Below are 14,231 nucleotides of genomic sequence, written 5' to 3' on the forward strand. Positions count from 1 at the left end.
CTGGAAGAGCTGGACGTTAATGTCAAGGGTGGTGGTTCAGAACTCTTCTCACAGAGTTAGAAGAATACGCGAGTCCAAAAGGGGAGACCGTTTCTGGCCTGGCGTCTTTCTCTGCATGCTTTTGTTTGTTTCTGTTCACGGCCGTTGTGTTTTGCTGTGTGGTCATTTGGCCCAGGCTGATGTGGCTTGTTGGGCCTTCATGTGTTGTCCCCTTTCTTTCTCTTGCTTCCTGCTTGCCCCTTGCCAAATGCTGTAGTTCAGCCAAATGGCACTGGGCTCCATAGCACCCTGTAGCTGCCCCGGGTGAGCGTCTGTGCCACACTGCACTGGCACTGCCTGTTTACTCTGTCCCCACCCCCTCTGCAGACAGGCTCCTTCCGGGCAGGGAGAGGGTGGGATTCAGTGCACTGCTAGTGCCTGGATCACAGCCTGGATGCAGTGTGTGCCTCTGGAATGCATCCGTGGTCTTGTCTTCTCAAGGAGTATGTGTCTTCAGTACCCTCTTAGATGTGGTGAATAGCCAAAGCTTTTGTCTCTGTAGAGACAGCTGTGGCAAAGATGTGATTCTTAAAGCAGTTTGAGATGAGAAATCCTTGAGTCCATTTTAATGTGCAAACTCTGGGTCATGGCAGGAAGCTTCTACCAGCTTCAGGAGTGTAGAGTAGAGCTCATTTTTGGTGGGGTATCACATTTTTTAGCACCCCTCTTACTGTCTCCCCGTGAACACCATTAATGGCAGGACGCCTTCTCAGGCCAGCCTGTGGTGCTAATGTGTCAGTCTCGCTCATCTTGCCGTGTTCTTGTGGCCAGAGTATTTTCAGACTGGTGGTGGATCCTTAGCACATCCTAACTGACAGGAATATGCGTAGGTGATGACATTTCATGCAATTTATTCAGAAAAACAGTTCTCTTGCATCTCCTCCTTTGTGGGCCTTTGTGAGGACACACTGAGGCCTGCAGCCTGAGCTGGTGTTGAAGCGGGGTGTTTGGAGCCCCGATGATGGCTGGTGGCCCCCAGGAGCTCACAGGTGCACTGGGAGACATGGAGATGGCAGCAGTTAAAGTGCATTGTGGGAAACGGGACGATGCTCTCCGAGAGGCAGTGGACCAGAGGGAGAGAGCTTGCTTCTATAGAGTTGGTGAGAGCTTCCTGGACATTGGAAGGTGATGGGGGAGGTTTTCCTAATAAAAATGGTGTTACAGGGGGTGGTGTTTACAGAATGGTCGGGCTGTGAAAGAGCCTGTTTCTTTGGGGGCCGTGAAAGCATACAGTGTGGCTGCCATGCAAGGAAGGCTGCTGTAGGGTACAGTGTGTGTGCGTGGGGGGGGGGGTGTCCTGTGGAAATGCTCCTGCAGTATGCTAATGACTTTGGGCATTGGGTAAAGTGACAGGCCTTGTTAATGCTGTAAAAATTTTAGGGGCCTGGCACTGTGGTGTAGAGGGTAAAGCTGCTGTCTGCAGTCCTGGCATCCCATATGGGCACCAGTTCAAGTCCTGGCTGCTCCACTTCCAATCCAGCTCTCTGCTATGGCCAGGGAAAGCAGAAGAAGATGGCCCAAGTGCTTGGGCCCCTGCACCCACGTGGGAGACCCGGAAGAAGCTCCTAGCTCCTGGGGAGTGAACCAGCGGATGGAAGACCTCTCTCTCTCTCTCTCTCTCTCTCTGCCTTTCCTTCTCTCTCTGTGTAACTCTGACTTTCAAATACGTGAATTTTAAATTTTTAAAAAAATTTTTAATATTTATTCTCATTTTTATTTGATAGGCAGAAGGAGGGAGAGAGATCTTTGATCTGTTGGTTTATTACACAAAAGCCTGCAACGGCTGGGGTTTGGCCCACCTGAAGCCAAGAGCCTGGAACTCCATCCAGGTCTCCCGAGCGGGTGGCAGGGACCCAAGTACTTGGGCCATCTTCTGCCTTCCCAGGCACGGTAGCAGGGAGCTGGATCAGAAGCAGAGCAGCTGGGACTTGATCCTTCTGATATGGGACGCGGGCATTGCAAGTAGCGGCTTAACCCACTGTGCCAGAATGCACCAGCCCTATGGTGTATTGTGTTTTAAAAATCTTTTGTTTTTAAAAAAATTGTTTGAAAGAGTAATGGAGAGTTAGAAGAAAATCTTCCATCTGCTGGTTTCTTCCCAGATGTCCTCAAGCATGCGGGGCTGGCCCAGGCCAGAGCCAGGAGCCAGGAGCCAGGAACTCTGCCTTGGTGTCCCTTGTGGGTGGTGGGAACCCTGGTCCTTGGGCAGTCATCAGCAGCCCCCACCCCCTCTGGTGCGCCAGCAGGGAGCTAGGTGGGAAGCAGAGCAGCCGGGACTTGAACGACGCATGATGTTGAGCGGTCTCCTTGGCTTATGTCTTCAGGGAGGTGTGCAAATCATCTGACCATTTTCAGCTGGCTTGCTTGTTTTCTTGAGTTTTAGACGTCTTTTTATATGTTGGCTACCGATCCTTAACCAGATAATGTTTTGCCAGTGTTCTCTCTGCACCTGTGACTTGGTTTTGCATTCTCTGAAGGAAGAGAGAAGTCGTTAATTTTATGTATGGGCTTTTCCCTTACAGTTTATGCTTCTGCTGTCATGTCTGAGGTCTTTGCCTACCCCAGTCACAAAGGAGTTTTTCATATGTTTTATTTGAGAAATGTTGTAGTTCCAGCCTTTACATTTAGATCTGTGGTCCATCTTGAATTACTTTTGTGTATATGTTCTTTGAAGTGATAACTAATACATGTCAGATACTAAAAATCCAGATTGGAATAGAGTAGTATATATAGTAAAGTTGAAAGTAGGATGTAAATCCTCCATAATTGAAGACAAAAATGAAGATATCAGCAGAGTGGATTTCTGAGAGGAAATTAAACTTTTTCAATAAAAAGTTCTCCAAAGATTCTGATTAAGTATATACGCAAGAATCTAATTAACCTTTATAGGAAAGGTATAGTTTGAGTTGTATCCAAGAGGTAGATAAGGAAAAATGGCAACTCAGAACGGAATAGGGAGTGAAGTGCTTACTTTGGTAGCTGTAGGTTTCCAGAACGTTCCTTGAACACTCCTCTAAGAGTGCTCATGGGGGAAAGTGTCACACCAGGTGAAAACCTGATCCTAGTACATGAAGTATGAGAAAGTAGACACGGCGGCCAGCACCGCGGCTCACTAGGCTAATCCTCTGCCTGCGGTGCCGGGACACCGGGTTCTAGTCCAGGTCGGGGCGCTGGATTCTGTCCCAGTTGCTCCTCTTCCTGTTCAGCTCTCTGCTGTGGCCCGGGAGTGCAGTGGAGGATGGCCCAAGTGCTTGGGCCCTGCACCCGCATGGGAGGCCAGGAGAAGCACCTGGCTCCTGCCACTTGGGGGTGAACCAACTGAAAAAGGAAGACCTTTCTCTCTCTCTCTCTCTCTCTCTCTCTCTCTCTCTCTCTCTCACTGTCTAACTCTGCCTGTCAAGAAAAAAAAGAAAAGAAAAGAAAAGTAGACGTGGCGTGTGATTCACCGACAGAGAGGGAAAGGCTGGGATTCCTCAAAGGGAACTGAGTAGGAATCATCCAGGAGCAGAGTTGACTCAGAGGAGCTTAGCGTGCCTCCCTAAGAGCTTGACAGTTTCAAACTTGAGAGATGATGAAAAATTTAATATCTAAGTTTTCTTTTATATCACTTGTATTGAAGCATCTGCTGTTTAAACACTTTAGCAGGAGGTAGCAATTTCCGAAAGCATCACGCTCTGATGTATTCCCTCCGCTACGACGGACAGGCAGGAGCGTATTTAGGCTGGGTGATTTAGGCTAGTGAGATACAAGTGCGTGCAGGGGCCGCAGCTGGTAGGTGTGCGTCCTGTGATTGGTGATGGGGCCATCCCTGCCACAGTGGCAGTGTAGCTTTCCTTTTTTAGGGCGTGTTTTGTAGGTTTGTTTGAAAAGTAAACCCTCATCCTCGCACATACCTTTCCTGAAGCTCAGAATTCGCTTCATGCCTGCCGTGATCCAACAGCGGGCTTTACATGTGCTGAAGGCGCTGGCGCCTGGTTCCTGGCGCTCGTGTCGTTGCGTTGTGCGCGGTCACTGGCCTGTCCACTCACTTATTGTCAGGACTGTCATCGGCATTCTGGAGCCCTCGGCCAGCACGAGAACAGGGAGCTGCGAGTGCTTCCCCTGCTCTGAGCTGCTTGTCCACGCCACCCCCAGACTGCTTCTCTTCCTGTCCCTTCTCAGCCCGCTCACTGGGAGTCGTGTGCTACTCATTCCTTTGCCCTTCAGAAATGTATGGTTTTACCACAGATATTCTCCCGTGGGTTGGAGTTTTGGCTTTGTAGGCGGACTGTCGGGCTTTGTGTCTGAGAGCTGCGGAACGGCAAATGGTCTAACGTACGAATAATTGGAGTACCAAAAAGAGAAGAGAAAGAAAGGGCAGGTGTCGCTCTCTCTCTTTCTCTCTCTCTCTATATCTATATCTATAGATACAGATATATACACATATATATGTACGTATGTATATATGTGTGTATATACATATATGAAGATAAAGTGGCTGAGAATTTTCCAGAATTGGTGAAAGATAGAAATGGCAGATTTAATAAAACTGGAGAATCCCAAGCAAAATAAATGACAAGGTAAAAAAAAAAAATCACTCCTCTAGTTGCATTGTAGTTAAACTGCTGGAAAACAAAGATAAGGAGAAAGTGTTAAAGCAGTCAGATCCAAAAAGAAACACATACAGATGAACAGAGATGAAAATTATAACACAGTTCTTACGTAAACCATGCACGCTGGAGACAGTGGAGCATCGTTAAGTGCTGGGAGCAAACAAAACAAATTTGCCCACCTGGGATCCTACCCCCAGTTTAAAATAAAAAAAAAAAACTTTCCAAAATGAAGGCAAAGTAAAGATGCTTTTAGAGAAATAAGGGCTGAGATGATTCCTTGCTAGCCAGCCTGCCCTACTAGAAATGTTCCAGAAAACTCTAAGCTTAGGCAGGTATATGATAACAGATGACACTGGGACCCTCACAAATGCATGAAGAGCCCCGACAATAATAAAAAGGTTGACTATAAAAGATATTTCTTTTAGTTCAGTTAACATAGTTGCGTGTGTAGAGCAAAAACAATAAAAATATATATGTATGTGTCTCTTAAAATTCAGTAAGACCCCAGTCCTCAAAACGGGAAAATATTTGAATGTTTCACTGCGGAAGATACGTGAATGACCAACAAGCACGCACACAACTGTGTAGGCTGATCACTCATTAAGGGCACAGAAGTTAAAACAGCCCTAGCTGGCACTTCACACACAGCAGAAGGGCTGAGACAAACACGCCAGCAATGCTAAGTGGTTTCAAGGCTGTGGAGATTTGCCTGATTTGCTGATGGCACTGTGAAATGCAGCCGCGTTGGAAGGCAGCTCAGCAGTTTCTTTTAAAGACTATTTTCAAGGCAGAGTGACAGGAAGAGAGGAAAAGCGGGGGGGGGGGGTGTGTGTGGGGGGTGTGAGAGAGAAAAAGATTTTCATCTGCCTGTTCTCTCTCCAGATGCCTGCAACAGCAGCCAGGACTGGGCCAGGCAGAAGCTGGGAGCCAGGAGCTCCATCCTCGTCTCCCACCTGGGCCATCCTTTACTGCCTCCCAGGCACATTAGTGAAAGCTGGATTGGAGGCAGAGGAGCCGGGATTCAGTGGGTGCTCCAGTATGGGAAGTGGGTGTCCCAAATGGTGCCTTCACCTGTTGGGCCACAACTCCTGTTCCTTGGCAGGTTCTTAAAAAAATTTTAGACCATATATTTATCATGTGATCTAGTTAATTTTCTTACACGTATGTGCCTAAGAGAAATGCATCCACACAGACCAGTGGGTGGCATTATTTATAATAACTCCATACAGAAAACAATCCCCAGGTGTATTGAATAATGGATGGATGAATAATCTGGAGTATTTATACCCTGAATTCTACTCAGCAGAACAGGAGAATTAGAGGCACCTTTGGAAGATTATGCAAAGGGAAAGAAGCCAGATACAAAAGACTGAAGTCTGATGATTCCACATACACGAAATTTCTAGAAAAGGCAGAAATATGAAGACTGAATGCTGATGGGCATGGGGGACTTCCTGGCCTGATGAAGGTGTTTCACATCTGCACCGGTGGGGCAGGCATTTGGCCCAGGCTGCTGCTTGGGGCTTCCACATCCCACGTAGGAGTGCCTGAGTTCAGGTCTCGGCGTGGCTGCCTGTTTCAGCTTCCTGTGCTGGGCCTTCTTGGGAGGCTGCGGGTGATGGCTCAACTTCCTGGGTTCCTTTGGCCATGTGAACTCAATCCGGTCTCCTAGCTTTGGCCTGCCTAGCGCCAGCTGATGGGGGACGTTTATGAAGTGCATCGGCAGAAGGGAAATCTGTCTCTCTGTATCTCCACCTTTCAACTAAAAAACTGCATTGAGATGTTGGTTTTGTAAGATTACTAAAAATCACACGCAGGGGTGCGAGCTGCGGGGTAGCAGGTTAGGCCGCTGCTTAGGATGCCCACATCCTGTATTGCAGTGCCAGTCTGAGTCCTGACTGCTCCACTTCCAATCCAGTTTCCTGCCAATGCATCCTGGGAGACAGCAGATGATGGTTCATTCTGGCCTCATGTGGGGGACCTGGAAGGAGTTCCTGGCTCCTGTGTTCAGCTTGACACATCCCTGGCTACTGCAGGCATTTTGGGAGTGAATCAGAGGATGAAAGATTCTCTCTCTCTCTCTCTGCCTTTTAAATGGATGAAAATTAAAACAATAACAACAATAACAACAACAACAACAACAACAACCAAGTTTATACTTATAGTGCCATGTGCAATGTGAATTATATCTCAAAGTATCTGTAAGGATAGAGGAAAAATAAATGGGAAAATACAAAAACAAATAGTGGAATTATCAGCTTAAACCTGTATGCACTATCACACTAAATGCAAGTTGTTGAAATATCTCAATGAAAAGGCAGAGATCATTTGTAGGCTGAAAAAGTAAGATCCAGCTATTCTATTTTAAATAGAAAGGCATAGATACTTAAAAGCAAAAAAAAAAAAAAAAAAATCATATACAGTGGAACCAGGAGAAAGCAAGTGATTTGATTAACATCTGAAGGTGTTATATAATCTTAACAAAGATTATAAACAGGCATGAAGAAGACCCATTTCCTAATGATAAAAGGATCATTTTGTTACATGAATGTTCATATACTTAACAGCAGAGCTATAAAATGTGTAACACAAACAGCATTAATAATGGGGGAAGCAGACTCATAATTAGAGTTTGGGATTTCACCACCTTCGGTTTCAGTAATTTCTAGAAAACGTAGATAGAAACTCAGAAAGGATGTGCAAACTTTAACAACCCTATCAGCCAGCTTGTCCCAGCTGACATTTCTAGTCCGTGCAACCGCAGCACACACAGTCTGTTCAAATGTACATAAAATACTAAGCAAGACAGATCACGTTCCAGGCAACAAAGCAAATATCAACAAATCCTGAAAGAACTGAATCACCCAAGAGTTAAAGTTCAGGAGTTGGAAGGTGACTGGAAATTTCCAAATATTTGGGAATGAAACAACACAGGACTAAATAACTGGTAGGGCAAGGAAGACATCTCAAAGGAAACTAGGAAATAATTTGAAGCAAAAGAAAATGAAAGTAGAATGTATTAGTATCTGTGCCATGCATTTAAACCAATGCCTAGAGGGAGCTTTTATAATTTTAAATAATGATATTAGAACTATTTAAATTCTTTGATTTAACTTGTTTTTAAATGTGAAAGAATTTTTGTAAATTTTTAAACATTTTCAGGTATACAGGTTTCTTGTATGTCATATATACAGATTTAGAAAAGCTCTGGACTGGAAAGAACCCCATGTCTGTCAGCAGCAGATTGGTGGGTAAACAATGTGGAGTGCCAGACAATGGCATACTGTTTGGCGCTAAAAAGGAGCTAAATACTTACATACACAGCAGTGAGGACGAAGCTCACTCCTGTCAGGTGGAAGGAGCCAGACGCAGAAGGCAACACGTATAACTGTCTTTAGATGACACACTGGAGCTGGAGCGTGTAAAACACACTACGCATGGCCGGTTGGTCAGCAGCTGCCTGCGTGGTGGGAGGTGGGGAGGGGGCACCATCTGGGGTGTGGAGGTGTTCTCCCTGTGATGAGGAGAGTAGCTCCTAGGGGTCTGCATTTGTCAAAGCCTCATCTGACAGGAAGCTTGAAATGTGTTTGATGACAGAGGAGTGATACTTCAATTATTTATTTTTTTATTAAAGAATAAAGTAATGGCGGTAAATCGCTGCCCACTCTTACTGTCAGGGCTTGAGAGACTGCGTGTTCCACCTCCTCACGGGGGTGATCCCTGTTGGGCTCGCTTGCTGAAGAATCCATCCTTCCCCCACGTTCCTGTCTTGCCACTGCTGTCACAGAGCAAAGTTCCATGCCTGTGTGGCTCAGTTGATATGATTCCTGTCCAATTTCATTGATCAGTTTGTTTGTCCTATCTTAATTACTTGAGCTTCATGATGAGCCCGGTATGTATCTATCTTCAGAAGTGTTTTGACAACTCTTGATCCTGTGTTGTTTCATATACATTTTATGAAGAGCTTATCTGTTTCTATGTTGTATGAAAAACCTTGTAGCAATGTTGATAGGGATGATGTTGGGTTTTATGGATACATTTGGGTAGGCTTTGAATTTGTACAATATTAAATCTTTGTGTTCATTGCTTTAGTGTATCTTTCTGTTTGTTAAAACCTTCTTTAATATCTCAGTATGATTTTGTAATTTTTCCCTGTAGTTTTTGCACATATTTTGAAAGATTGACTTCAGGGTGTTTGATGTTTCTTATTTTCTTGCAAGCAAAATCTTTCTTCTAATTATGTTTTCTCATGATTCATTGTTGGTGTATAGAAATGTGAGTTTTCGGAATAATCCTATGTCTAGAGAAGTTTTGCTTCTGTTTGAGGAAGAAGCTCATTAATTGATTGGCAGAGTTTGGGGTGCGTGTGTGTGTACATGTGTAGGGTTGTTTGTGGGGTGTGTGTGTACATGTGTAGGGTTGTCTGTGGGTTGTGTGTGTGTACATGTATAGGGTTGTCTATAGGGTGTGTGTGTGTGTGTGTTGGAGAGTGGTGATGTGGAGGGTAGATTTTCAAAGTCCTTAGGTCCTTGTCTGTAGCTGAGTCTCTACCTGTAAGGTGGGGCGGGGGGAGGTGACTCCCAGGAGAAGAGGTATCCAGTTTCCAGGTGGAGAGAGGGTCTCTCTTCATTTCGGGATGGCTGCTCATGGTGCTGCCTGTGCTGATCACAATGTGTCACTCATTTCTTTCAGTATCCGGAGTGTGATGCAGAAGTACCTTCAGGAGAGAAATGAAATAACCTTTGACAAGATTTTCAATCAGAAAATCGGTAAGTCCCGCCCGTTGCCTGCTCACCTGGTGCCCTGTCATTCCAGTAGTGATGTCCCGTGATAACACAGCGGGTATCAGCGCAGCCCCTGGGGCTTCATAGCAAACCTCAGGTGCTTAATCGATACTCGATGCTGGCGCGCATTCCTGGTAGTGCATCTTGTGAATAGGCATTAGGAAACTCACCAGTTGGAATCTGGGTTTTTTCTTTTTAAAGATTTACTTATTTGAAAGGCACAGTTAGAGGGAGGGAGAGAACTCCCCTTGCTAGTTCATTCCCCCGAAATGGTTGCAGCAGCTGAGACTGGGCAGGGTAAAGCCAGGAGCTCCTTCTGGGTCTCCCACATGGGTGCAGGGGCACAAGCACTTGGGCCATCTTCTGCCTTCACAGGCACATTAATTAGCAGGGAGCTGGATGGGAAGTGGAGCAGCCAGGTCTGGAACTGGTGCCTGTATGGGTTGCTGGCACTGCAGATGGAGGCTTTACCTGCTCTGCCATTATGGCAGCCCTGATTCTGGGTCTTAAGACAGTTTAGGGGTTGCTCAAATCAGGGGATCGGGTGCTTAGCAACCAGAAGCTCTCTGGAGCAGACCTCGTGGCGCAGCAGCCTAAGCTGTGAGCCGGGATGCCCACCTGTGCGCGTCCCAGCACCTGTGCTTCCGATTCAGCTTCAGACACTTGGGCCCTGCCCCACACATGGAAAACCCAGATGAGTTCTGGGCTCCTGGCTTCAGCCTGGCCCAACCTGAGCTGCTGAGGGCATTTGGGGAGTGAACCAGCAGATGGAAAACCTCCCTCCCTCCCTCTGCCTCTGCCTCTCTGCAACTGCCTTTCAAATAAAAAATCTTTTAAAAAATTTTAAAAACTGTACTGAAAATGCACAGGCATTTTCTTGTCATTTCCTGAATGCAGTAGATGACTGTATACGCAGCTTTGTAACGGATAGTATAGGAAATGTAGCGGTGATTGAAGGTACCCAGGAGGATGGGTGTAGGTCCTGTGCCAGTACTGCCTCCTGGTATAAGGGAGTTGAGCATCTGCAGGTTTGGGGGGTTTTGGAGCCAATCCTCTGTGACCCCCTGGGGCCACTGTGGTTCTGTCTGCCTGGTTAATAGACACAGGCACACAGATCTCTTTGAGACTGGGTATTTGTTGAGATAATAATGGGTTCCTTTCTTTTTAAAATTATTAGAGACATGGAGAGATAGAGATAGAAAGAGAGTGAGTGTGTGTGCTTGTGTGTGTGTATGTGTGCATGCTTCTCCCCGACTGGTTCACTGCCCTGCAATGGCCAGGACTGGGTTTGGCCGAAACCCAGAGCTGGGAACTCCATCCAGGCCTCCCAGACGGGTGGCAGGGATCCAACCACTTGAACCATCATCTGCTATATCCCGGGGTCTGTATTAACAGGAAGCTGGGGTCAGGAGCCAGAACTTGAACCTAGGCACTGGCTGTAGGGCGCAGGTGTCTTAACCAGTGTGTTAGACTCGAGGCCTGATGCCCTTCCCGGGCTGCCCGTTTGCTTACAGATGAGCAGCTGTAGACACAGGGAGGGGAAGTGACTTGTTCTCATTCCCAGTTCCCCTTCTTTAATCTGATAATTCTGTAAAGACTATTGATAAGGAAACAGTGAATGTGAAATGTACCACTGCAGGTTGCTGGGTAAGAACTGGATGGAGTTTTAAAGAATTGTGGGCCCTCTTGATAGACAGTCACATCAAGAAGAAACTGGTATGGACAGCTTTGATGCACGTTGCGCTCTGCAATCAGCCAGGCCGCGAGGGCAGTCTTCAGTGGACGAGGCCTCCATGATGAGCTGAGAAGCACAGGAGCTAGCAAGGTGGATGACATAGGAGTGGGCCATTTGGTGCCACGGTTAAGACATCACGTGGGACGCCCACATTCCCTGTCAGAGTACCGAGTTCGAGTCCTGGCTCTGCTCCCGATTCCAGTTCCCTGCTGTGGCTCACTCCAGGAAGGCAGCAGGTGATGGCTCGAGTACAAGGTTCCTTGCCACTCAAGTGGGAGACCTGGATTGAGTTCTGGGCTCCTGGCTTCATCTGGTTCAGCCGGGTATTGCAGGCATTTGGGGAGTGAACCAGTAGATGGAAGATTCATTCATTCATTCTCTCTCTCTCTCTCTCCTTCTCCCTCTCCCTTAGCCTTTAAAATAAATTTTTAAACAAGGGCAGCTGAGGTGCTTTGGCGAGGCAGCTGAGGTGGCCTGTGTGTGCTTCTAGGAGAACGCGGGCAAGCAGCCAGTGGTCCCGCCCCACGCAGGGCCCTGTCGTGCCGAGCGGCAGGATTTGGCTGGGGAGCAGATGAGCTAAGAGGGTTTGGCTTTTGTTCTTATCTATACCAGTGCTCTCCTTCGCTTCTGCTTTTGTGCTGAAAACCAGAACATAAAGCTATCATGGTAATGAGAGAGAGGAACTCTTGTGTCGTGGGAATTATTTGCTAGTTAAGAAGTTTTTAAATTTATACTTTGACTTTATCATGATCTGTTTCCCATGGCGTAGAATCAACCCACTGAAAGATGTCGTTCCGGGGCTTTTGCTGTATTCACAGTTTTGCAGCTGTACAGTGTCATTTGAGAGCATTCTCATCACCCTGGAAAGAAACTCTGCCCCTCCCCTTTCTCCCTTCTCCCTGGTTCGTGGCAGCCAGGAATCTGCTTTCTGCCTCTGTGGGCCACTCTGCATACGTGGAACCAGACACGGTGTGGTCCTTTGCGTTTGGCATCTCAGCCTCATGCCTTTTTGCAGACCACATGGTGTGTTGGCCGAGCTGCCGCTGGGCTCATTTGGGTTGTTTCCACCTCCGGGCTGTTGTGATGGTGCCGCTAGGAAAGGAAAGACTTCCTGGGATCTAAGCGGGTGGCTTCCTACTGTTAAGACACAATGGTAGATGGTGAGAAGCCTGCCTTCCCTCCTGCCCCCTCTTCCCGGGTTCTGAGACACAGGGAAGACTGAAGACATCTCCTTTGTGCTTGTGCCCCTGCTCCCTTCTGTAACCCTTTCCTGTCCACCATTGCCACCCCCTCCCCTCCCCAGGACACACAGGGCCCCCAAACTTGTCTCCTCCACTGTTTGCCTTAAACCAACATGACCCTGGCCCCAGGGCCTTTGCCTGGAGCCCCTGCTGCGTCGCTCTGGCCAGGTCAGCTTGCTTCAGCTGTGTAGTCTCGCTGCGTGCGAATGGGCCGTGAGTTGTGTCTCACGCTCTTAAGAGAATTGAAAGTTGCTTACACATAAGGAAAGCAGTTCCTTCTCGCCTTCCCTCTGGTTGGCAAACTGGGGGCAGAAACTTGGAAGGTCATGGTCAACGGCAAGACTAAGCAATCGACTAGGAGAGATGGTGCGGGGTCAGTGGGCTGGACACAGCTCTGCCTCTCTGCCTCTCCATGGCGTCCAGGGCTTGTCCGGCTGGCCCCTGTTTTTGCCCTGTAGCATTTTCACTTTCTGTGTAGCGGTAGGGGCTGGGGGAGGGGGAGGGTGGGCCATGGCAGAGGGGAGGGGAGGCATGCCTTTAGTCTGGCTCTGCAGGTCCTCTTCTGCCTTCCTTGTCCAGCACTGTCCTTCCCAGCTGACCTCCCATCTGCTCCACCTGCTCCTCATGGGACTGGCCCTTCCCCCATCCTCTCCTCTCCCCTCCTCCCTCCTGCTCTCCTGGAACTCTGTTGTTTCTCTCCCGCCCCCAGCCCCTGCCTGTCAACTCCTGTTCTCTCCTGGTTCCATGCAGCTGGCCATAGCGGGGCTTGGGGGTTGTTGGCTGTGCAGGTCTCTCATTTGCTGGCCTCTGAGGCTTTACTGAGATGGTGAGAGATGAGCAGCCCCATGGGCTCTGCCTGAAGTGGTTGTTATTGCATTAGTTTTTATTTTGTTTTTTTGTTTTTTTTTTTTTTTTGAATCTGTGGAAGTGAGGCCAATCATAGTCCTTGCTCCTGGCTGTCGTGTGGGTTGGCAGGGGTGGGCGTGGAACCCTCTGCACAGGGATTGGCTCTCAGCAGAGGCTCAGTGAATGGAAGCTCTTAAATGGAATTGATTTTCTGAAATAGTTCTCGCCATACACAAAAGTAGGCTAACACAGTGAGCACACACACTTCTCATCACCTAAATTCACTGTTTTGCAGCATTTTCTCTCCTATCTCCTCTGTGGTTGCTGAAACGTTTTAAAGCTAATCAGCAAATCGCACTTAGCTCTGCCCCTGTGTACATCTCTTATAAAGCATGAGTGCTTCTTTAACTCCTTCTAGAATGCCAGCGCCTTTATCCCAGCCAATGAGGTTTGTATTGATTCTTGGTCTATGCTCATACCCAGTCCCTATTCAGGTATTTCAGATTCAGAACCAGTCCTCTACTCTGTGTTTGGAATCGGGATGCAAGTGTTGGTTCACTGTTAGAATTGGTAAGGATGCGTGTTAACCCAGAACAGGCCACCCCCTGCATGCACTGGAGGAAGTGGGGTACATCATGTCGCAGAGTGTCCCGCACTCTGGACTTTTCCATCTGCGACTGCTTGGTGGTCTTTGAATCGCACTTCTGCTCATAGTTCTCATAAGGTGACCACTCTTCACGGCGTGATAAACTTGAGCCTCGGCTCTCAGCAGGAGACGTGGCACAGTGTCCCTGCGTCACCTCTGTCAAGGCTGCCCAGGTACGTCAGCCATCCAGTCCCTCACCCAGCAGTGAGCTCATCTTCATTTCTGTGTCATGAATGATCTTTGACTGAATCAGTTATTAGGGAGTTATAAGCGTTCTCTAAGTGTGTTATTCCTTCTGCATTTTCTAATCTTGCTGACCAGTTAGGGCTGGTCTTTAAATAGTTTAGG

General features: G+C 47.6%; 1 protein-coding gene across 3 annotated transcripts in view; it reads left to right on the plus strand.

Moving 5' to 3' along the window:
- GRK3 (G protein-coupled receptor kinase 3) overlaps positions 1-14,231 on the plus strand; it is a 133,316-nt gene that overhangs the window by 17,310 nt on the left and 101,775 nt on the right. For all 3 annotated transcript variants that reach the window (XM_051835476.2, XM_051835475.2, XM_070066046.1), the window contains exon 2: positions 9,324-9,400. In XM_051835476.2, coding sequence (XP_051691436.1) covers positions 9,324-9,400 — 77 coding nt within the window. The remainder of the gene's footprint in view (positions 1-9,323; positions 9,401-14,231) is intronic.

The sequence above is a fragment of the Oryctolagus cuniculus genome, chromosome 21 (assembly GCF_964237555.1).
Source record: "Oryctolagus cuniculus chromosome 21, mOryCun1.1, whole genome shotgun sequence".
Classification (NCBI taxonomy): Eukaryota; Metazoa; Chordata; class Mammalia; order Lagomorpha; family Leporidae; genus Oryctolagus; species Oryctolagus cuniculus.